General features: G+C 41.8%; 1 protein-coding gene across 1 annotated transcript in view; it reads right to left on the minus strand.

Annotated features, from left to right (window-relative positions):
* The window catches only part of ABLIM1 (actin binding LIM protein 1), a 233755-nt gene extending 208797 nt beyond the window's left edge, over positions 1-24958 (minus strand). The window contains exon 1 of the mRNA XM_077349856.1: positions 24566-24958. Coding sequence (XP_077205971.1) covers positions 24566-24578 — 13 coding nt within the window. The 5' untranslated portion in view covers positions 24579-24958. The remainder of the gene's footprint in view (positions 1-24565) is intronic.
* Between the last annotated feature and the right edge of the window lie 338 nt (positions 24959-25296).

Raw genomic sequence — 25296 nt, forward strand, 5'->3', positions numbered from 1 at the left:
TATTCTCAGGTACAAATGGACAAGCCCCACTAAGGAACCCTTCATAGCATTTCTTATGAATGAAAGGTCATGTTCTAGAGGGGAGGAGTAAAATGGATAATTTCAATGATTATATTGACTCACTGCATAAAGTGGGTTGCCATGTTGGTCTGAAGCAGCAGAACAAAGAGTTCAGTGGTATCTTTAAGACTAACAAAGTTTTAGTCTGAGTGAACTGTGTTGAAATTACCTTATAGATACTTGGAACTGGTGTTTTAACAAGAGCACACTGGTGTTTTAACAAGATTAAGATTAATTTTGTTTGGTTATGCATATTATTAAATTAGTCAATTTGAGACAATCTTGTGTGTAAAATATTGTATCATAGTGTTGCTTTAGGAACCTTTTAAAAATAGTGCCATTATTCAATGGCCAACTTACTAATTATATGAAGTTCTATATAATTTTCTCTTGTGCCCCCTTCTTGTTAAAGAACCAATTGGAAGTTAAAATTAGCAATAGATGAAGTATGAGTATGAAGAAAATTTCGTAGCCATTTTTTTTTCTTTCTCAAAATATTTTCCTTCAAAATGTCTTCTTCCACCCTCACAGATGAGAAAATACATGTCCATGTATATTTTGTCTAGCAGGAAAAAAAGCAAGTTGAAGGGGATGATTTTGAGAGGAGGGAAATCACAGCATCTCCTCCAGATTCTCCTTTCTCCGATCCTAACTGCAATCTCCATTGGCCGCTTGTTGCTTTAAAAATCTAGGGAAGGGGGACATTCTGTTGGCCCTGAGTTAGCAAATATGTGCATGGGATGGAATGTTGGAAGTGTTGGGTTGAAGGAACTTCTGTGCTTCTTTGCACTCTTGAATCAATCTCTGTTTCAGGGAAGGGAGATCTGAAGCAGTGCCAGGAGCATGCATAGAGTGCAAACTGGCATGGTGGAATTAAATGTTCCTGAAACATTTCAGTATGGGAGTTTCATCACCCCTTCCCATGAGTCACCATGGGACTGAGAGAGGAGCTGGGATTGCCAACAGGAAGCAGTGTTTTCCAAACACAGGCTATATATTACCTAAATATAGTACCTAAATATACTTGAAAGCTCTCCCTTTCTACCATGCAAAATATTCAGGTCTCCATAGAGACTGCATATGAAATACTGCTATAAAATCATAAAATGTTTTGGGTTTCTACTGTATTTCACTGCCTGCAGCAGCTGGTAAGAGCTTTATATAGCATTTCTCTAGTAACAGCCAGGTTTGGCAAATTTCGTATCTAAAACTGCCAGACAGACTGTGCTACATTCAATGCACGTATGCCTAGACATATTCTGGGGCAGGCTGTTTGTTCTCAGGTTAAACAAAAGGGCTGTGTGTGGTGCAAAATTTAGCTAAGATGGATAATCAGGTCAGTGCTGTTGCTAGGATCGCCTTCTTTCAGTTACATCCAGCTTGTAAGCTAGCCCCTTCTTTATACTGTCAGCCTAGCCATGCTGATGCTCATCGCCATAACTGTATGTGGGCCTGGCTTTGAAAATGTCTCAGAAGCATCAATTGGCACAAAATGTGGGCATGTGACTCCTATCTCAGAATGTGTAACTCCAGCACGGCATCCATTTCATTTGCTACCTATTTGCTCCTATGCCCGATTCAAAGTGCTTGTTATAACTAGCTTTAGAGGCCTTCACAGCATGGAGTCCTTGGAGCCACATCACCCAGCATACTCCCACATGCCAGCTATGTTCCTCAAATAGTCAAGTCCTCCTTGACTTACAATTGTCTATTTAGCAAAAGCTAGGTCATGGGTTCTGGAATGGCTTACCCTAGTGAGGGCATAGTGGTCACCTTTATTTGCTGCATTTAGAAAGACTGATAAGATTGTTTTATTTCGAAGGAAGTTTAGTGGAACATATGCTATTGTGGCTTTTTAAGAATCTGTGCATTGTTTTTATCTAGTTAATGCAGTTACAGTGTTTTTGTGTTGTAACTTTCCTGCAGCTCTGCTAGCTGCCTTGAGTTTAAAGAGTAAGGTGAGATAGAAATGTTTTACAGAAAGTGTCATCACTAGTCACTAGTATGAAATACTACAGAAAAAAAACATGAGGATTTCATCAGTTTCCAAAAAATCCTTCAGCCATCTAGTAAATTCTTTTCCTGTGTTTATGGTAGGATCAGATTCCCGACAGTCCTTTAATGGCATCTTTAAGGGCCAGAAACGACCCTTCAGAATCCAATATTGCAGAGATCAGACAACACAGCAGAATTGTGACAACAGATACACAACTATCTGGCTGCACTGAAGGGAGACACAGTATAAAGGCTCCTCCATCACACTACCTAGGGTCTACTGCCATTTATTCTTTACCTCCAAAAACTGACTCCTTCCATGGACATTCAGTCTGGTCACGATGGAAGAATTTTATAAATTGCCTAAGAGTTCATATTGGAACATGCTTATTTTCTTCCTCTTTTTTCCCTGTCCTTTTTTTCCTATTGTGTTGTATGTTTTGTATTGGGGGAAGTTGTTTTTAATTGTAAACCACTTCAGATGCAATGTCAAGAAAACAAACCTAAAACACAAATATATCAAACACATAAAACAAATATGCTAGAAAGAAAGCCTAGAATTCAAGGACTGGCCAGGTGAACCAAACCAAAAGACAACACAGCAACTGTCAGCAATAATCTGACAGGACAACACAAACAGGGACTCTGAATTCTCTTTTCTGCATTTTTGACAGTTCTCGATCATAGTATATTTGTACATTTTGTAATTTGTACATGTGTGGATGCTGTACCCACGTTCTGGTAAGCATACACAGATGGGGGCCGGCCAGCATTGTTCTCATTCCCTCTCTGCACATGTTCTCTCCTCCTGGACAGTTCAAGTGAAAGGGGTTACTAGTTCACCCAAGTGCTACCTTATACAATCACCGTTTCTTATTCCAGTTGGCCTAGGGATCTTTTGCCTGTAGACTGAAACTGAAGTTAGCTGCAAATAGAGAATGTGCTTTCTGAGCCACAGTCCCTGCCTTTCAAGTCACCAAATCTAGCTTTTCTTGACAAAGCATTTGCCTGTGTTTTATACTCACTCTCATGATCCCCAAACAAAAGACGGAGAAAAATGTTATCACCAGGCAAAGCTCACAGGAGCTTGCTTCTTAGGACAATAATAAATGTATAAATCATCAAAATTCTTTCCCAATTAGGTTTTATGCAGACCTAAGCCATTTAAAATAATTCAGGGGTAAAACAAAATTCAAAACCCAAAAGAGGAAGCAAGCATTTTTTCCTAAAACAAAATTGTCACCTATTATCAGTCCTCCCATAAATCTGCAATGCTAGATAAAATGTACCTATCTGCATTCTTGGAGGTCAGTGTTTAAAGCTATAGCTTATTGTTTGCCACAGGAAGAACAGGAGACTCTGGATGGTCACATAAGTCATGCCTCAAACATTAACAATAGCAATCAATAGTTAACCAGGCAGAAGAACATTCTGTCAGCTCTCTGGAATGGGAAGGCTTTATAGAAAGAACCACAAAGAGTACTACCAACAAAAAGAGTTCTGCCACCAGATTGCTGACTTCTTGGCACTGCAGGGTTTTATGCAAGACTTTGCCTACTAATCAATCACTTAGTGACTATTTTATAGCACATTCCCCAGAACCTCATGCCTTAAAAAAACACATGCCTTAAAAAAAAGATATACAATATAGAACATGGCACATATTCATGTATGCATCCAAAACAGAAATTTCATATTTGAGATTCAATTCTCTCTTTTTTTGTAGCTGGGCATGAACAGAAGTAGCTTTTCTTCACCTCTTTTTAGAAGAACCACACTGCTAGCTCAAAGCAGCAATCCATCTAGTCCAACATCCCAATTTTAACAATGACCAGTCCGATACTCCAGTCTAGATAGGCCAATTACTCATCCTACTGTTATCCCCTTGCCAATATCAATCAGAAGTTAGATATATCCTGAACAGAGAGATTCCATTTTATTATCAGAGCTAATAGCCACTGATAGACCATGAATCTGTCTAATCTAATGGCACTTTTAAAAATGATATTGTACAATATCCAGCTTGGCATAGTGGTCAAGAGTGGTGGCCTCTAATTTGGCAAGCCGGGTTTGATTCCCCACTCCTCCACATGCACCCAGTTGGGTGACCTAGTCACAGTCCTGTCAGAGCTGTTCACACAGAGCAGTTTCTCTGAGACTTCGCTCAGCCTCACCCACCTGACAGAGTGTCTGTTGTGGAGAGAGGAAGGAAGTGTTTGAAAACTGCCTTGAGACTCCCTCAGGTAGTGAAAGGTGGGGTATAAAAATCAACTCTTCTTCTACATGCAAATGAAGAATTTAAATGTAAGTCTCATAGTAAAGTTGACAATTGAATGCCCATCACAAAAACTGCATAAAGGGCCAACCCACACATATGAAATCATAAATTAAGTGAAAGAAACATAAAGCACCGAAGGAGAAACAAAAATGCCCCAGGAGGAAGACAATGTTGACTATAGCTGGTATCTGATGAAGGGGAGCAAGGAGAAATCAGTCTGCTCGAGTGCTTAAGGATTTATAGTGTGCCAATGAATGTTTACCCATACAATACAACAGTCATACCAACATAAATTCCAAAAGTTTAAATATCATTACTTTACTTCAGGTTTATGATTTGATTCTAGTTAGAAAATACAAACATTAAAGCCAGCAGTTCAATAGAAAACTTCTACATATGGCAGTGAAGTGGCAAACAGTCCCAATGTCCATTTGACTAGGCCTACATGGAGAAGGAACTAAACTGACTTTTCAGCAGGGCAACATTGCCCCCTTCTGGTGCCAGGTCTCATTTACTTATTTCTGTTATACCCCACCATTCTCCCCGGTGAGGACCCAGAGTAGCTGATATAATTATCTTCTCCTTAGGTTTGCTGGCTCCATTTTGGGAAATACTTGGAGAGGTGTGTGTGTGTGTGTGTGTGTGTGTGTGTGTGTGTGTGTGTGTGTGTGTGTGTGGAGGCTGAGGAGGGTGGGGCTTGGGTAGGGGTTAGAATTGAGGTGTAAGAGTATCTTCCAAAGCAGCCATTTTCTCCAGGTGATCTGTTGCCTGGAGACCAACTGTAATCCCAAGAGATCTCTAGCCACCATTTGGAGGTTGGCAACACTACTTGTTTTTATTCTCACAACAACCCTACAAGGTAGATCAGGCAGAGCACATGTAACTGGCCCAATCTTACCCAGCAAGGTTCCATGGAAAAGTGGAGATATGAATCTGGGAGTCCCAGATCTAATTTGAAACTCTAACCACTGTACCAAGAAGGTCTTCACATACTCTGTTTAACTAAGTCCTATCCCTTTACATACCATGATAGTCCACCAAAAGACATTCTTACTATTGAGACTACTAGGCCTCTTCAATTGTTCTACTAAAAACTCATATGTCAGGAGCAAACTTTATCAGCATGATCCATTCTCTCTCTCTCTCTCTCTCTCTCTCTCTCTCTCACGCACACACACATTCTACCACACTGAAAGATATGCGCTGTAACCTGCCAGCTTTGTCCTGCCCTCTCCCTCCACAATTCCCTAGCAAAGGAGGCAGATCCCCTCCTGTCATTTAACAAGTCCCTTCTCTCTCTCCCTCCCCAAGAACCTTGTAAGTACTTTGTGTGTGTATGGGGGGGTGTGGCGGTGGCGGTGGCAGCAGCAACGAGGACTCACAGGGTAGCGTGTGTGCGTGTGCAGGGGGGAGCGGTGGAAGGGACAAGGGTTTGACAGCTTGGGCAGTGAGAATCCGCCTCCCTCACCCTGCTGTATTTTTTGTTGTTGTTTGTCTTGCGTGGCAACAAATGTGCATTGTCATGCACATTGCTTTTAATTTTTAATATTGCTATGCATATATGATGCAGTGTATATGCACAGCAACAAATAAGTAATAATTAAAAAAAAATTCGGACATTGCAGGAAATACCAACCAGATATGCCTGTATGGGATTAGTCGGCTAGAGTGATTGACAGGCCAATGAGAGGCACATTGCTCTCTCACCTGCCTTTTCAAACTATGGCTGAGGAGGGGAAGACATGCAAGATGGTCGCTGACAAAAGTAATACAGCATGAAGGTGAGGGGACTGGAGGCGTGATATACTATCGCGCAATTAGGATCAGAATACGCATCACTGTTTTGAATGATATGCGGAAATGACCTGTATGACACTTTTACCCATATGTTTCACCAGAAAATCCTAAAGTTGTTAGCACTCTCTTTGCACTGTCTCTGCCCCAGTATGTGTTACAAATGATAGAGGAAAATTCGTTCAAAATACGCAGATAGCAGAGATTTTGCATTAGATCCTGATTATAAAATGCAAACCAAAAAGTTCCTTTCCATTCCATGAAGTCTTTTTAAAATAGCAAGCAGCCATTCAACAGAGAGCAAGCCAAAAAGCACAGATGGAGAAAGTGATAGGCAGCAGAGAGGCTCAACTTGGCCCAGATTGGAAGCAAAGATGGTTGTTATGGTGGCAGCCTGAAAGGCTACATATGTGTGAAGTTTCCGTCTTTATATACTTCAATAATTCTTATTCTGAGGAACAAGGAATATTTTAAATCACAGCCAGAATGTAGCTTTGTCTGGGGAATGAGACAGACTGAAATTCACAAAAATATATATTTATTCAAAACATTAATATGTCCAACTTTCTTCTGAACAATTCAGGATCCAAGCCAGGAAACAATAATATACAGTTAAAATCCCATACGTAACAATATTAAAACTGTAAATTAAAACACATTTTAAAAAATATCCTGTGCACATACTCCCTTTGGCTCAACTGAGACTACCGCACTAACTGCACAGAATAGTCCTGTTCTATTCTATGGCTTCATCAGAAATCCAGGAGGCTGAGATTCTTCTTTAGGAATGCCAACCTGAGATTGGGAAATTCCTGGTGATTTGGGGACTTTGGGGATTTGGGAACTCTGCCTGAGGAAGGCAGAGTTCAGGGAAGAAACTGAGAAGGGATGTGATGCCATGGAACCTACCCTCCAAAGCTGTAATTTCCTCCTGGAGAACTGACCTCTGTAGTCTGGCAATCAGTCATAATTCTGGCAGAATTTCAGGTTCTACATGGATGCTGGCAACTGCAGGTTCCACAAGCATGGCGAGCATTGAGAAGGCTGCTGCCAAACATGCCCAAGACAGAAGAGGCACAGTCAACAGGCCACGCTGGGAAGAGTGAAACCACAACACAGGAACGTACAGGGAGAAGTGGGTCCTCAGGTATGTAGTTGTAAAGTCATGGAGGGCTTAAAACAGGTTTTCATAAAACCCTGGGGTTTCTTCATGGCCTCGGAAGGGTTTCCCAAATGGGTGGGAGATAATTTTTTAATATATATTATTTTTTTTAAGTGTTAAGCATTTATCAGGTGATAAGAGTTTTTAGCTGGTTGCTGGTTACAGGTTGATGGGTTTAATAGTTTTCAGTCAATTTAAGTATAATGCTTAAATACAAATACAAATTAACTTTTATGAATTATTATATTTGTATTTCATGAATTAGTCTAATAATAATATCTGATCATGCTGGAAACCACTCCAAGCTGGCTTCCCAGGAGAAATGGTCAAGCAATCCCAGAATACATATGACCATTTATGGTCATATCAACCCACCCACCCCTTCCAAAATGGCCTGGAGGGGGTAGGAAGGGGGAGGGTCCCCAGGTGGGCATGTACACAGCTATGGTTCCCAGCCATATTCTGCATGATCATGCCACTTCTGGGGTTTCTCGAAGCCTGAAAAATGTTTCAGGGGTTTTGCAATGGTAAAAAAGTTGCAAAAGGCTGGCATAGAAGTAGGTTTGTCATCCTCCAAGTGAGGTCTGCTGTTCTCCCAGCTAAGTTTCAGACCAAAGAGATCATTTCTCCTGGAGAAAATGACATGTTTAGAAGTTAGACTTAATGGTATTGCCTTCCTGTTGAGTTCCCTACACCATCCAAACTTCATCCCCCTCCCCCTCCCCCTCCCCTCCCCAGGCGCCACCCTCAAATATCCAGGTCTTTCCCAATCCAGAATTAGCAATCCTACTTTTAAGGCCATACACGGTCAGGGCCCAGTATGCCTGAGGGACCGCCTCTCTGGCTATGCCCCTCAAAGAGCTCTATGCTCCATCACCACCCAAAAGACTAATGGTCCCTAGCCCTAAAGAAGCCCGCCTGGCCTTGATCAGGGCTAGAGCATTCTCTGTCCTGGCCCCCACCTGGTAGAATGGGCTCCCGGAGGAGATCAGGGCCCTGACGGAGCTAACGCAGTTCCGCAGGGCCTGCAAAAAGGAGCTCTTCCACCAGGCAGCTGGTTGAGACCAGGCAAAACCAACAAAATCTGAAGGGCCCCTGCTCCCTCCCTCCCAGAATGCGCTCTGCTCCTGGACCTGTTTGTACTGTTTGCACTGTTACAATTAGCAGTTAGTAGTATTAATGTTATGGTTATTTATATGTTATAGATTGTATCTTGTATTGTTTATATGTTTTATGTAAGCCGCCCTAAGCCTCCAGGGAGGGAGGTATAAATAAGCAAGCAAACCAAGGAATGCTGATCATGTCACTCTAGCCTCCATTCTCAAATCATAAGCCTTAAGAGGAAGGGAGATAGAACCTGAAGTGCAAATAGGCTGGATAAAACCTTTAAATATATTCCAAGTAACTGTGTCAGAAAGAAGTTCCTATCTGAAACATTTTAAAGAGATTAATTCCAAAATCCTTCCAGGCCAAAACACAACTTTTTCTTTTGGTCCCGCTCAATGGCTGTAAGTGAAGTTCTTGCGTTTGTTTACAGAACTTGATGTACTTCAGCACTTCCCTTACAGGGCAAGAAACGTTATTCACCCAAGCAACAAAGGAATGAATAAGAGGCAAACCTTTTTCCTTCTCAGGGGATCGGAGCTTTTTGGAAACAGAAATTCCCAGTTTTTTCCTCAGCTAATGAGGCCAAAGGTAGCTGCTTTTTCCTTTGATTCAGGCCTGATGATTAATTACACTGAAGGAGAAACAGAGCAGCAGCTGTGTCTGCCAAGAGACTGAGTAATTAACACAGAGGGAGCCACGTGTGAATCTGTATCAGCATTAGCAGTTCAATCCCTTGTGATTTTTAACTGGCACTTCAGAAGCCATTCACTGGCTGGCTGAACACGGACACCAGTCCCTTCTGTCAAGCAATCCTGATCTCCAGCCATAGGGCTGCCATGCCCCTGCCCCAACAGACACAACATTTGCAATTAGGCCAGCGTGGAAGCTGTTAAAACAAGGGCATGGCCCGCAGTATGCACTGGATAACTGTCCACCAGAGGAATTTCTTGCACAGAGTCTGTTGATGTAAAGGGAAGAGGCACAATCTAGAGTAAATTCCATTTCCTTCAATGGGGTTTTGCACAGGAGTACTCTGTTCTCAGCAGCCTGCTCTGTAGCTGCAGCCTCATGTACAAACCTAGTCAATTTGCCATCATTGCTTTAGCTTTGAGCTGTCAGCAGCATCACAACGTGAGAAAAGCCTCAGAGAGCAGCTCTATGGCCATGTACAGGTGACTGTTCCAGATTTTTCTGGAAAAACCAATTGCACTAGTTCACATCTAGTTGTATACCCATCTAACTGCTTTTAGTCGTCATAGGCATTTGGTTGAGGTCGACCAAACCACCGCTTCCAGTTGGCCCTCAAGCTCCCCCCCCCTCTACAACCAACATTAATCGGTTGCCCACAGGGTCCAGTAAGAGTTGAGCTGAGGCTCTTACTATTTCTATTTTATGTATCATTGTTATTATCATGTTAACTTATTATTGTTATTACTGCTGTTATTGTTACCTGTTACCATGTATTAATTGTATCCTCCCTGTTTTCTGTAAACCGCCCTGAGCCCTCGGGGAGGGCGGAAGATAGATAGATAGATGATAGATAGATAGATAGATAGATAGATAGATAGATAGATAGATAGATAGATAGATAGATAGATAGATAGATAGATAGATAGATAGATAGATAGATAGATAGATAGATAGATAGATAGATAGATAGATAGATAGATAGATAGATAGATAGATAGATAGATAGATAGATAGATAGATAGATAGATAGATAGATAGATAGATAGATAGATAGATAGATAGATAGATAGATAGATAGTCAAGCCAGCAGCCTTTGTCCTGGACAAACTGATACACAGGGGGGGGGAAGCACCTTTGCATTTCAAAAAAGCCTATTCATAATCAACTCCTCATAAAAAGAATCCCTAAATTAGATTGTAATTTGGGTAGCCAATATCACAATATTCTTACCATGGTTGGGAAGAGTCCCATTCATTTAATAATGTCTGCATACTGAGAAACTGATAGTTGTTAAAATTTATTCTTGGCTGTGGAAATTGTGGGATATTCCCTACCCTTTCTCTCTCAAATATATGCGTACCACATGAAAAGTCTTCGTGTTAAATGATTATCATTCCAGTCATTTAATAATAATCATCAAGCCTCTTCCTACACATTCAAAATATGAAAAAACAACATGTACAAAAGAATGCTGCCACTTGCTTTTAGAAGTGGCGATAATCAGATCTGGCACAAGTTATTCATTTCTATATCCATGCAATATTTTTTTAGCACATCGAGCATTCTGTTCTATAAGCTGCTATGTAAAGACAATAATGTATTAAGACAGAGCAAAGAAGCAGAATGGAGCTCCACCATCCATAGCTCTTGGTGACACTGCTCCAGTGACCTTCTCCTATGGTCCCACATCATCCATGAAAGAAAGAACTTTGTTGTTCATGTGCCTGTTGTACCACCTGGAAAAGTAAGTCAAAAGTGCTCCTTATGTGCCCTATGCACTGTACAACATATGACCAGTTTAAGTACATGTGGACCAACTACAGAAGCAAAACAGCCAGGGAAGAGGAAGAAGATTCCCCACATGGAAGAGTGGGTTTGCTCTACCCCAGTTTATCAGTTACAGAATTGTGTGTGCGCTGCAGTAGCATAGATAAATCCCTCTGTTGCTACAGTTGATCTGCAAGGGAAGAAAGACAGGACATTGATGAACTGTGTTCTCAAATCTCCCAGTAATTAGATCTATTCTTACCTAGTTCTGAAAATATAGCTTGTTTGGATCCTTAGGTAGGAAAAACAAAACCCTACTCTTTAAACCAGGGTTTCGTGAAATCCTGGGGTTTCCTGATGGCCTTGGATGGGTTTCCCAAATGGGTGGAAGTTAATTTATATATGTACATTTAAAATATATACATTTAAAATACATTAAAATATTAAATATATATATTTAAAATGTGTTAAACATTTATCAGGTGATATGACCATATATGGTCACATTAACCCATCTACCCTTTCCCAAATGGTCAGTGATGGGCCTGGGGGGGACAGGAAGGGGCCCTGGGTGGGTTGTGTTCACAGCTATGCTTCCCAACCATATTCTGCATCATGCCACTTCTGAGGTTTCTCAAAGCCTGAAAAATGTTTCAGGGGTATCTCAACAGTAAAAGAAATTGAGAAAGGCTGCTTTAAACTGAGATTGGGGACTACATTACCTAACAATTTTCAATTATTTTCCAAGAACGCAGTGGCCAATGAAGGTCATTACAGTCCCCTTGTTTGACCTCTTATTATGAGGCCTTATGAATTAAAATTCCTTGGAATTCTGGTTCCAAATAACTCTACATTAAACATTGCTTGCATCTTGCATCTCCCCACACCATGTGTTAACCATATACCATCTGTTAACAATCAGTTCAGCTGCTTTAAGAAAACAAAATAATCACAAAGTAGTCAACTAGTAGCCCGAGTCATAAGGTCACTATAGAGCCATTTCCAAAAACCCTGATTGTCCGATAAAAGCTTTTAATTCATTACACTCCCTCATTAGAATAATTACAGTTATAGCAATACACTGAATTCAGGCCATAGCCTATAACTTAAAGCAAGAATGGCAAAGCAGGAACCTGGGGTGAGGTATGTATTTATTTAATGTATCTGCCACCTTTTCCACCATTAGGATTCTCAAGATGACTAGAAGATCAGAATTTAAAATATATAAATCATCTGATTAAAAAGAGGGAAACAGGCCATATGGCCAATAAAATATCTTGAGGAGATAACACATCTTCACAGCCAAGAATCAATTTTAAGGCCTATCAGTTTCTCAGTATACAGACATTTTAAATGAATGGGACTCTTCCCAGCCATGTTAAGAACACAATATTAGCTTCCCAAATTACACTGCAATTGTAATAATACATGAAGCTCATCCCCATTTATTTAATCTAGTTCAAAGGCTTTCCGGAACAAGGAATTCTTCAATATACTCCAGTGCCAGTTTAACCCCCTACAGGAGGAATTTCATAATTTGAGGGTGGTACCTAGAAAAAAGTCTTTAAGTGCCAGCTAGTCTGACTTTGGACAAGGTCTGTTCACACACAAAGACACCACCCATTGATCTTTCCCTTGGGCAGGTAACCTTGGTACTTGGACGCATAGCTGCTTCGGGTGATGGTGGGTCATGTGAAGTCATTATGGAAAGGCAACTGAAGACTTGCTCCCCTTTGAAAACCTAGGGTGATGGAAGTTAAAGTCTAGCTACTAAAGCCAGAGACTACTACTGTGGTAAAAGATTTCTCTACTATCAGGCCATAACTCTCAAGCTTTGGGGGATGGGGGGGCAGAGACAAAATAAACAGGAACCAGCATTCTGCTGTTTCTGCTACACTTTTTTGGTTGACATTGTTGTCATGTTCCACTGTGGATGGGTCCCAGTCCAGGCCTGTCTGACCAGCCAGACTTGCTTTTCTTGTGTAAGTGTCCCAGTGCAGAGCCTCAGAATATACTGAGGTTGATCTTTTCACCCAATACTCATGCTCTACTCTTCCAGTTACCTATTCCCACCTGCTAGCATATGGGTATGACTCTCCCCCCCCTCCCCAGCTGTACCTGGGCATGCCTTTTAAATGTTCCCCTAGGATAAGGTGACCAGATTTTAAGATTGGTAAAGCGGGACACCATTGACCGGGGGGGGGGGGTCTTGATTAAAATTTTGGTCTATATGGAGCAACAAAAATTTCCATAGAACGCAAAAATAGTATTGTAATACATATTTTTTTTACTTGCAAGATAAGTACAATTTGTCAGGTGTCCCCAGATGTCCCTCCAAAAGTGGGACAATCTGGTCACCTTACCCTAGGGTAGGGCTAGCCTCATACTCAACAATTTTTTACTTCCAAAATTACTTATTTAGCATCTATAGCCCTCCCATGTTAATTGACCTCTTTTTTGGTTTGGTGAACTCATCAGTCCTTCCCCCTGGAAATCTTTCATGAGCTGGCTGCCCTGCCTGATCTCACTAAGAGGACCCATGCTGCCTTTTCTCCCTGTCCCTTAGACAGATCACCCCTGGGTCCCAGTGCTTCTGCTGCTGGACACACTCTCGGCAAGCAGCTAGTTGGGTTCCTTCAAGCTGGCTGACTGTTGAGCCAGCTCCATCAAGGCCACACACTACTGTAACTGACAGGTGACTTTATGTAGCCTCTCCAACCCAACTCAACTTTCAGTGATTCTTCACCTAGTACATGACTTCAAATTAATGGCCCATTTTATTAGCACAACAGCTCCTGTGTTGTTCTTTTGTTATCAACTTTGAAAATACCCATGTGTTACATTTGGTGTTAAAGATTTTGTCCATTACTGGGTTTTATGCATTCAGCTAGATGCTACTGTTTTTTTCTACATAATTACAGAAGACTACAGGTGCAACTTACCACCAGCTTCACCCAAATAATCCAAGCATTCTAATACACTGCCTTTAAGAAAACCAATCTATCCAAAGTACACACAATGAAATAGTCAGTTTGAAGAACTAGCAAAGTTTGTATGTATGTTTTTGTTGGATTTACAAGTATAAGCATCTTCAATCATGAAAGAGTTAAATTGTTGTTCCTGTTTGTTTACTTGTTTAACTACTTAGCCTAGAGCCTAGAAGGCATTGTGTAACAGTTTCCCACCAGGAAAGAGGAAGTTCTATGCAAATAAAGTGGTCTTTATAAAGACTGAATGGTTAATCAATATTCAATATATTGAGTATGTGTACCTGATTGAAGTCACATAGACAATATGCAAATCTGAGGTGTAGTTTCCTGTGTCTTTATTCTCCCTCGCAGAGAATGAAACGCCAAGGCTGATGTTGCATTTATTGTGTTATATTCAAGTATGTATACTTTTTTTCTAATTCTTTCAGTAAACACCTTTTAGAGGAGCTAAATGTGATTCATTTAATTTCAATTCCAACAGTCTTCCTGTTTTAGGTAGGATACAGCCACACTTCCATTTCTACAGAATCCTAATTGTAGAGCTGACTTTCAAACAGGGCTCAGGGGGAACATTAAACAGAGTCAATGGCATGAGTGGAAACTGACCAGAATGGAAAATGACCAGAGTGGGTGAAACCATTTAGACTGCACCCAGAAACACAAAAATGTAACAAAAAACTTTTTCTGTTGTATTCTGTTTCTTTCACAACTTGACTTTCTTCCTCAAAGGGCTCCTGTACCACTTCAGAAGATGTGCCTCAACACATGACTAGGCTGGCCGGATAAATTATGCCCACTTCCTGAAATCAGTAGGAGCTAACATTTTCCGCTGCTTAAACCATCTCTAGATCCAACTGGAAGTTAACACCACCTCTACCTCCAGCAGTTTCTATGAAAAGTAATTAATGTAGTTTGTATGAAAATGCAAACCACATTCATATCCTGCCCCTTTGGTTTTCTGCATGAGGATACAGACTGATTAAAACATTTTTAAATGACAACAATAGAACACCAGGTATTTTCCATCCCTGTTTTATAATCATAAAATACATGTGCATTATTTCCCAGCATCAGATAGTGGACCAAATGAAGGTATCATATTCCCTGTTTCCACGTACACCTTGGTAGGTACCCTTTCACAGCAAAACCTAAAAGTGGTTGCTTTTAAGACAACAAATCTGGTGAGCTTTAAAAAAATACCTTAAAGACACCTTATATAAATAACTTTAAAAACACACAAGCGGTACAGTGGTGTTATGAACAAGCACATGAATATGACAGTTCATACCAGTGATACTGAAAATAGAAAATAATTGAAAATGAAATGCTACTACAAACAACTAGTCTCTCTTAATTATTTCTTTGAACAACTGGAAAAGTGTCTGCCATTAATTACTAAACTTGACGTTTTTATTGCCTCAACATTTTTGTGAACTACAACTGAACCCAATGACTGATTACCTTCTTAATCAAAGGATTATCATACTGCCTAATCTGGAAGTTATGACACAATATACTAATTTGCTGCTAATTTATTTTTGCCTTATATCTGTACTCTTATGATCCTTGTTCCATTGTCTGAGGAGGAGTTCATGGCCTTGAAAGTTCACGCCTTGAATAAATCTGTGTTGATCTTAAAGGTGCCATTGGACTCAATTTTTGTTGTACAGAGAAGAAGCATCCCTGATTTAGAGACCGTTTCTGTTTCAAGTTCTCCGCAATGACTGATTGCAGTGCAATTTACCCAGCTGGCCAGAGCGACGGGTGGCCTCAAACTCATTAGGAAGAGACATCCCTGGTTTGATCAAAACTGCTTTGTCCAGAAGAAGAAAGAATGCCACAGAAACTGTGTGGAAAAAAGACATGGTTGTAATGGGGAATTGCGTAATAGTTTATTAGCGTAAAAAATTACTGCCATGCTGTTATGACAATTATAAAGCATTACTCAACAGCAGTCTAATTACTTACACCTTGAACATGTCACTATCAAAGAGCTAGAAAGCAGTAGCAGAAGGGAGAAACAGACATAATTGTAAATATGCTGTACTCATATATACCTCCATGAAGTTAAAACACTCCAAACTAGAGGAAGATTTTCCAGTAGCATTATACAGGGCACTGCAAAGCTGCTGAAGAATCCTGGTTAAGAATTCTGAAGGTTTCCAAACATGCTTCCTGGAAGCCCTTCAGCGACAGCACAGCTACTGTTAAAGAAAATTAGTTTCCCCCCCCCCTTCTTCATATCATGGTCCCATGTTTTCAAAGCATTCAGCTGCCAGATTTTAAAGCAACTGAAACCAATAAGCATAGCTACATCTGGACTGACATTATTGCCTATTATAATTATTGTTAAAAATTAGGTTTGTAGTCCACTCTATTTCAAAGGTGCAGAAAAAGGCCCTGTGTAAAACCAGCAAACAAACCTAATAATGAAAAAGGTCTATAACAAACATCAGCTTAATTCCAGTCAACTAAAAAATGACGCACAAAACATCTTTAAATGCTTCTAAAAGATCCTGGCAGTTGGGCGCTTTTCCCATGTACAAGGAGGTCCTGGAGCTAGAATGGCATGGCCGCCCCAGATCTGAGCAATCTTATACTCAAGTTACACCTGCTGGACAGGAAGGGATTGTTCTTTGGTGAGAACAGCCTTTTCCTTTGCTAGTGGAGCACAGCACTGCAATACAAAAAAGAAAAGAAAAAAACACCTTACTGCTGACACATACTGGTTCCTGAGATAAGCTGCAACTCTTGCAGTTGTTTGGCCTCAAAAATCCAACCAATTACTTCCCAGGAATCCCAACTGCATTTCTGCAACTTCTTGGGCAGTAATTAGCTGGGTTGGAACATACAGAATGGAAGACCAGCAGCAGAACTCATTCATCCATGGTCAACCATGGATAGGGGCAGTCTTTTCCACCTACTTCCCTTTACTCATTGCAATTTCCTGTCTCTCTGCATGCAACCAGGCAGTTTTCCGGGCCAACATTCAAAGGAGATGTGCCTTCCCAGTGTCACACCATGCAAAGTCTACCCCAGCAGCAATAATAAGTGGGAAGCATTTGCACTTTGAACAGTCTCCTGAGATACTAAAATGGCTTCAAGCACCTTCTTCTGTCTGCTCCTATTGTTGTGCTGAGTGGAATGTTTGTGTTCCAGTTGTGCTGTCCTCCCTTTTTACATCCCAAATCACTGCTGCTAGCAGGCCCAGAAATCATCTCCCTATGGTGAGGCTGATGAATCATTTCTTGTTTCCTTCTGAGCTACTGCACGGATCTTGTAGCTGGCACCTGCGAGCTTCCTGTCAGGATCTTCACTCTTCTTTGCCCTTGGAAACTTTAATCGACTGTTTCCACAGCAAGACTTTAACTCCTTTTTCCAAGGGGTGCTAAGGGTTCATAATGCATGCCTTCAGTTATCTCTGGGCTATGACAGGTAGCCAGGTGCTGTACTGGAATAACACACTTTATTTCTTTATCTCATCTTTGCTGTCCTTTGCCAGACAAACACAGGCAAGCTGAAAACCATCTGCTGGGAATTCTGGGTTTTGCTACAGGAAGTACCCGGTGCTGCTCTCATGTTTGCAATGCTGAGACGACCTGTCTTGTGATTGCTCCGCAAAGCACAACTGGTTGCTTAGTTATCCCTTGTCTGCAGCATATGGGTATACTGGGGTTGGGTGACAGCATGCGGTTCTTTGGCCATTGCTGTGCATTCTTTGGTGTCTTTCATGCATGGGTAACATGTGGAAACTATCAGCCTTATGGCCGGTAGGTTATCATAAGGTTACCAGGTATGCTACGGGAGTGTTGTTCCATTGGATTTTGTTTCCATAATGATTGTTGCAATGCCGCTCTACAATTCATTAAGTATATAACAGACTATATTATTTGTCATGGTGTTGCAGTTACACAGTATAGCATGTTCACAGAACTTCATGCCTGTGTGGATAAGATGGACTAAATCAGAACACTAAGAACATTACTAAAGGCACTCTGCTGTCCCCCCAGATGCCTGCCCATGACTCTCCCAAAGTTACTGTTAACTGTTATTATATTATCATTGTGGTTTTGTAATCTTTTGATATTTTTTGAAAGTTGTTTTGATGTTATAGTCTGCATAATGTTTCATGTAAGTTATAATGTTATGTGTAAACCACCCAGAGCTGCAAAGAAATGAGCGGTATAGGAATCTAAATAAATAAATAAAAATAAATAAATAAATGTGAGCAAAAGATACAAAAATCAAAAAAGATACTGTTTCTTAATTCAAGGCCTAAAGCAACTCAGGGGGCTTTATTAGTCAACGCTACCCCCTTAATTGTTCCTGGAAAACAACAGGGAGTCAGTGCAGATGCTAGTGCACTGGACTGGAAGAGAAAGAATCTAAGTGGTGCATGAAACAGATGTGCCCTCTTTCTTAGCCCGAAGTGTTAATTACCTTTTATGGGTAGAAATAAAGAGAAGCAGAGCAACTGCATGACTCTGATGGGCACAGGAAGGGAGGAGGCGACGCACCAGCAGTACGGGCATGTGGGAGCAGAGAGTAAGTGAGTGGCCCCTAAGTAATTATTCACAAGTGATGGAGGATACAGTAGGGGATTTTTCTATGGGCCCTATTTATTTTATTTATTAAAACATTTTTATTCCACCTCGCCTCATGAGGATTTATTACAAACAGGCACCCGCAAAGAAACACAGTGTGCTAAAATCAAAAAGAAGATTTATAAATCTTAAGAGTTCTGAATTAAGAAAAACAGTCAATGGCCAAGCTGTATTTTTAAAGCACCAGGAGAGATTCATAGTCAATGGCCAAGCTGTATTTTTTAAAGCACCAGGAGAGATTCATTTTGAAAACAGAGTGTTAAATATAAGAATATGGGTATAATTTTCTTAAATATCTCAAAATGATTTGGTCTGCCATAGGCTGATGCTTGTCCTCCCTCCCCCTAAAATTCTATTGAAATATACACATCTAAAATAGCTTGCACTTCATTGTACTGGCATACAATGAGAGGAAATTATCAGCTTGCATGCATTTTTGTGCCCTTCAGTTTCTACATTATTTCCACACATAACCTTCAAAAAAGTACAAATGAAAAATATGACGGTAAAGAGAACATTGTCAATGCATTCTTTTTTATTGAATTAATCCTTCAAAAATTATTCGAATGTTTATGAATTGATCTCATATCTTCAGTATTTGGGGGGCTTAAAAGTAACGCATTTACTTGAGTGATCTTCAAAGAGATATTCACAGGTTTCTGACAAATTCAGCAGACAGCAACATGAAGAAAAACAAATAGAAAGAATTACTGAAATTTGTCCAAAGTCGCATTGTTATGGGGAGTGGAAATATCTTTTCCCCAAAATTCATTTTCTTAGATATAACCATTGATCCTCTTTCTTTCTTCTCTTTAGAAAGAGTAATTTCTCTTTCCTTTCTGTTTGAAGAGAAATCAATGCACCTTTTGTAACATAAGTCTTAGTACTTGGTTTATGTTACTCTAGCTGTGGGATAGGGAGGTTTGGGAAGACCTGGCATACTTCTGAACATCTAGAGACATTCTAAAACTTTGCAGAACCCCCCTTCTTGTTCCTCCTCCCTGTGAATTTCCATTTGATCATATAAACACAGAAGGTGGGGACTCCCCAGCCTTAAGAAGCAAAAAAGTTGGGTACCCTAAGGTTGGGTGCGAGAAAACAAATCTTTAAGAAACAGATTAAACCAAAATATATGTATTAATAGCAAATCGCACTAAAATTATACATTAAAAACATTGGTATATTCCAACCTTGAAGTGGTGTATATTAAAACTTCAAAAGTCCTGAATCTATATAACCTAATACATTTCCATATTTCCATTTTAATTTTAACCTCAAAATATGTTTTAGTTTGACTACCCAACATTCCATTTGATTAAAACAGAACTGATTAGGAATATACACCAAATTCCAAAAAGCAGAAACAAAATAGATTGCTGGATTTCAGGGAGAAACTGGATATATAAAATTTCTCTTAAGAAGGGGCTTTAGGTACAACAGAACACTGACATATGCATGCTACACTATATAACTGGCCATTCTTTTCAGTGTCAGCAATTGCTGAACATGTGATGATATTACATATCCTTGCATACATAATGAAATGATATTAGACACATATATTGTAGATTATAATGCAAGGTAAAGCAAAATGTCTTCTGCTTATGACCACTAGTTACCACAACTCATGCCTAACCAACCACCATATATTCTTATATACTAAATGAAGGTGTTGCTATTGTAGATTCAACTGATATCCTCATCTACAAAATCAATTTCATCCATTTTTATCAAACAATATCTCAGTGTCATAGAAAGGCCTGGAAATCCCATTACAAGTACCCAGCTTTGTTGCCTGGGTTCAGCCTAAGGCATATTTATAAAGCACCAACGTTGAACAGAAAGTCTCAGAGAGCAAAGTTTTTCCCCCCTCAACCCCTAAAGAACCGCAACATGCCTCTCTGGAATTAAGATACAGGGCTTCCTATCCTTTCCTACCATTTGGTCAGTAACAGTTTATTTTGTTATTTGTCTGGGTTTGTACTATTTATTTTGTTAACTGTCAAATATTTACTTTATTATTACCCTTTATCACCATGAAGGTGGATAACATTGGAATTTTTGACACAGATGTTTTTGGCCTTTTCTGGTCAGAAGGTGTAGCGTCCAGGCATGGTTAATGCCCTAGTACCTGTAGGTTTTTAGAAAATAAACTCTGCTTTAATGATAAAGACAAAATCCTGAATAATTCATTTACATTCTGTGATGAACTTCAGAATCTATAATTTATGAAGATTTCGCAAGGCATCTCCAAAATGTAACAGTTGTGCATGTGGTTATAATTTAATTATAGTTATAATTAAGTGCCTGTAGTTATACAGTTTTAATCTGTAGCAAAACAAAACTATTAAGTACAGCTCCTCTGCACAAGCTAGGAACCGCCATATATCACAAGTACAAGAGGTATCCTGCCGGATTGAGTGGGCCATCTAGTCCAGCACCCTGTTTCCACACAGCAGCCAACTAGTTGCCCTTCAGGACTAGCTGCCCTTCCCCAATGTTGCCTTATGGCACTGGTATTCAGAGGTTTTACTGGCTATAAATGTGGCTAGTAGTATCCGATACAATTATCCTCCACAAATATGTCTCCTATCCCGCTGAAGCTATCTATGCTATTGGGCATCATTATACCCTCTGGCAACAAAATTCCAATGAGTGCCTGTTCTCATACCCCTGTCCCAACCCCTGGCACATACAAACGTATATATCGATCAAAATTATGGCATGATAATAAATGACAAAGGCACATCAGACATGACAAAAAGGAGCTGGGTGACATAATGGGAAACTAATTTTAACCCACCAGATGAGCAACAGTAAAAGTGCTACCATTTTAGAAATGGTACAAAAAGAACTTATTAGGAGACTCTGAGAAATTACCATTTGGCCTAGCTGATAGATAATAGTTAAAAGTTCATGGAGGAGATGCTCTTATGGTTACTAACCTGAAACCACCACCACTACCCCAGGGGGCACAGCTGCTTGATCCATTGTACTTTCCTTTTCTTGCCTTTTCGTCTTGTGCAGAGGTTGCATTTTACTTGAAATGTACATCCTTATCCATTATTGTTCCTCTATATATTTCTGAAAGCCTAGGGGGTGGGACATGTCTGGCTGTCCAAGTTGGAATAGGGCCAATCAGGGTACAGCCAGCTTTGTCCTGATTGGCCCTGCCACTGTGGCTCCCGGCCTCCAGCCCTGGACTCTAGCCTCTTTGCTCTCAGACGCCTCAGGGCCTGGAGCCAGCAGCAGGTAAGGGAGAGGGTCCTGGGCAAAGGATTGTGGTGGAGGGCTTACTAATGAGGGGCTCCTGGCCTGCTAGGCTGGGCCTGCTCACGAGGGCCTCCCGGCCTGCTGATTGCTTGCTAAGGAGCTCTGTCTCGGCCCTGTTAACGAGCTTCCCAGCCCCCACCCTCCCCACTTGACTTGGCTGCAAGCTGCAGCCCAAAGCCACCTTAAGCTGCCTGGCAATGGGCCAGGGGAGGGGACCCTTTCAGGGCTCATTCTTAGGAACGGGCTTTGAAGCTAGTGGATGTAATAAAGCACAAACTGTTCAAGTGAGCTCTACCTTGGCTCTGGTCATTTTATTCTTCCCATCTCAAGTCAAAGATGATTAATATAAAGTTTATGAACTGCCACAGACAATGTTTCTTCTTGGGCATGAGAGAATAGCATATGAGAAAATCGTGCTTAACATTTCTATAGCATTTGTTAACTTTCTCCACATATAGGAAATGAAGAATCACTTTTAGGGATCCCATCCTATGTATAATAATAAAATACATCTTAACAACATATGCATTGCAATGCGAATGTTGTCCTTGCCAATTTATTTGTGTTTACCTGCAGTTTAAAAAATATCACTAGAACCTTGGAGAACAGTTTTCAGAATAAATAGGAAGCACAGCACAAATACTGCTATTAGTTTAAGTTCTTTCAGGGTTTTTCTACAGAGTTTTCCTGCAGAGGAAAGAACAATCACCATGAACAATGCACACAAAGAGTGGAGTGGTGCTGACTGGACCAACTAAACAGAGTTGTTGCCAAGCCCTATTCCTGGTTGGGTATCCAATTATTGACTAGTGTGGCCCAATTGTTTAACTGCACTTTCTGGAACTGGCCTAGAATCAGCCATCATCTGGGGGCAATAACGGCCATTTAACTACAGCACATATGCAAATATCAGGGAACTCGACATTTTAGGATTCTGATTAAGAGCAATCTAAAATGACAAGCAAACCAAAGTTTTAAACTCTGAAGATGCAAGGATACAGAAGCACAAGAGCTGAAAGGATTAAGGCCTAATGACACAACTTAGTCTAGCGTACTAGCCCCTTATCCTTTGCATGCATAAGTAAGTGGGTGGGCAAATGAAATTTAAAAGAATCTTTTCCACATTTCTTGGTTGGTATCTGCGGATGACACACACTAACCTAAGTGATTTATGGGTGCTTCTAAGTTTTTTCATTACCAGTTTTAGGATGCTGTTGCATAAAGAGTGGGGGACTGGAAACACCTTTTGTTCTACCAGCCACAAACCTTCTCAGGAGACACCCTCTAGCAACAGGTACAATGAGGCCTGTCATTGGTTAGAAGGGCCTTGTAGGAAGCAGACCAGTAGGAAATGCTAGTTCTGCATGAGAAACATTCCCTTCCTATTCAAGGACTGAACTAAAATGCTGTGAACAAGGAGGTTCCGTCTATGAAAGATTTGGAAACAATTCCTATATATAGGGCAAATCCTACAAGCAATTTGAGTTGAAAACACAATCAAACAGATTCAGGTCCTGTTCCCAGAGCTGCCGTTACAGCATCCTGAAAGGAGCACAGCTAGCCTAAAGAGCAATGATGTACCAATTTCCTCCCTCATCCCTCTCTCTTTGCAGAGCAGCCACACCCATTACAAATGGTTCTTGCTGGTGCCTCTGCAATAAAACATACGGGATGAATCTGCCATCAACATGTGCCGTCATTCACCGCAGTTTGTCCTGTTAAACCTGCAAATGGACACAATCCCACAGTGATCAAAAGCCCGAGGTACCCAGCTGACATGGCTGTAGCATAGGAAATCCAGCAGCAAATACTAAGGCCAGGAATACCCATTTGATAGTAACGTTATCTCCAGTTCCCCCATATTAAAGGAGAACTTCTAATGTTAAGCATACAGAATGGATTGTAGCCAGATATGTATGCAGCTGTTTCCAGACAGGAACTGTTCAAGAGCTTCTTTTAACCCTTGTATAATCTCACTTTAAGTCAGAGGTTATTGTGCACCCACAAAAGAAGGTGTTTCTTACAACAGTGGGCAAACACAGATGGTCACAAGAATTTAAAGTACTTGTACAGATGTGAGGGAGAAAGGGCAGTTTCCAGGCCACAACGGCAAGCACCGCTGGGACACCCTCATTGTTACGAATTAATAGCCCTTTCAATGCCCAGTCCACAACGTTTCATTAACCGTCACACCTTCTGTGTTAAAATAGACTCTATGATGATCAAAGCAGCAGCTTCCCAGAATCCCACTGTGAAGGGGGAACCGACACTCTTCCTGCATTTTCCATCTCGGCAGTTCTAGCTTTAGAATTCTTGAGGGAAATATGAAACAGGCCTCTGGCAAACACAGCATGAGAAAGCACCAAGGCTCGCTGGCTCTACACACATCATCTTTTTTTTTTAAGGATGTACTGCAGCTTTAAATATCTTGGTGCATCAACCTCTGGAATTCTTCCATCAGTAGAGCTGCAAAATGGTACCAAGAAGGGTGGGGTGCGAGAAAGAAAATCTCTTCTCCCCCCCCCCCCCATTCTCCCAGGAAAATAAAGAGGCTGCCCCAGTCCACCACCATCCTGGGTCCCGTGGCCAAAGGCGGCGGGGCTCGGGGTGGGTCTTCAGCCTCTCCCTCAGGCTTCCTCCTCCCCACCACCACCACCACCCCCCTGCAAAAAACAGCCTCCAAGGCAACCCCCGGGGAAGTTTCGGCACGTTGCTGGAGCCCCTTGCTAGGGTGGAGGGCGGCCGAGCCGCCAGCGCCCCTCCCCGTCGCCACGAGCTGCAAGGAAGACCCGCGAGGAGCCGGGCTGCTGGGCGCCCCCACGACCTGGGCGCCAGCCTCACTCACCTCTCGCGGACATGGCTCAGGCAGAGGCGAGCGAAGGGCGAGCCGCCGACGCCGCCCGGCTGCAGCAGCCGACAAGCATCTCCCCATGTGCCGCCGGGATGGCGAGCCGGAAGGCGGTACCTGCCTGCCGCTCGTCCAGGAGCGGCGGGGCGAGGCGAGGCGAGGCGAGGCGAGGGGTCGCCGGCGGGGATCACACCAGCCGGCTGCCGCAGCCAATGCGGACAGCGAGCGGCCGGCGCTGGGCGGGGCCTCCCTTGGCTAGCCTGGCGCTGCAGCACCAGCAGGATCTGGTTCGCCGGAGCCGCCCCAGCAATGCACCTCGGGGCCTCCTCGGGACACCGGCGAGAGACGGAGAGAGGCGACTGGCATGCACCGCTGCGGCGGCGGCGGCGGCTCTCTGGGGGAAGCTGGAGGCCAGCCAGGGCCCTGCCTCTTCAGTCTGTTGCCGGTGCCGCGTTCGTCTGGGAGAGTGCATTGGAGCGCACCTTCCGTGCCTGTCCCTGACGGATGCTCGGTGCCCATGCCGATATTGCCTAAATGGCTAGAAGGTTGAGGAGGCAACTCCCAGGGGCTTCCAGGGTTTAAGGTGGAAGCGCTGATTGATGAGGCATTCTGTGCACTGCCAGGCTCAAAGGCATTCTGCAACGAGGAATTGGGAGAGGGGCCATTCGGTCTTCCTGTTTAGCACCCCAAAGAACAGGACGCTGGTCTGAGAGGGTTAGCCAAACTGA

The sequence above is a fragment of the Paroedura picta genome, chromosome 8, assembly GCF_049243985.1.
Source record: "Paroedura picta isolate Pp20150507F chromosome 8, Ppicta_v3.0, whole genome shotgun sequence".
Taxonomy (NCBI): domain Eukaryota; kingdom Metazoa; phylum Chordata; class Lepidosauria; order Squamata; family Gekkonidae; genus Paroedura; species Paroedura picta.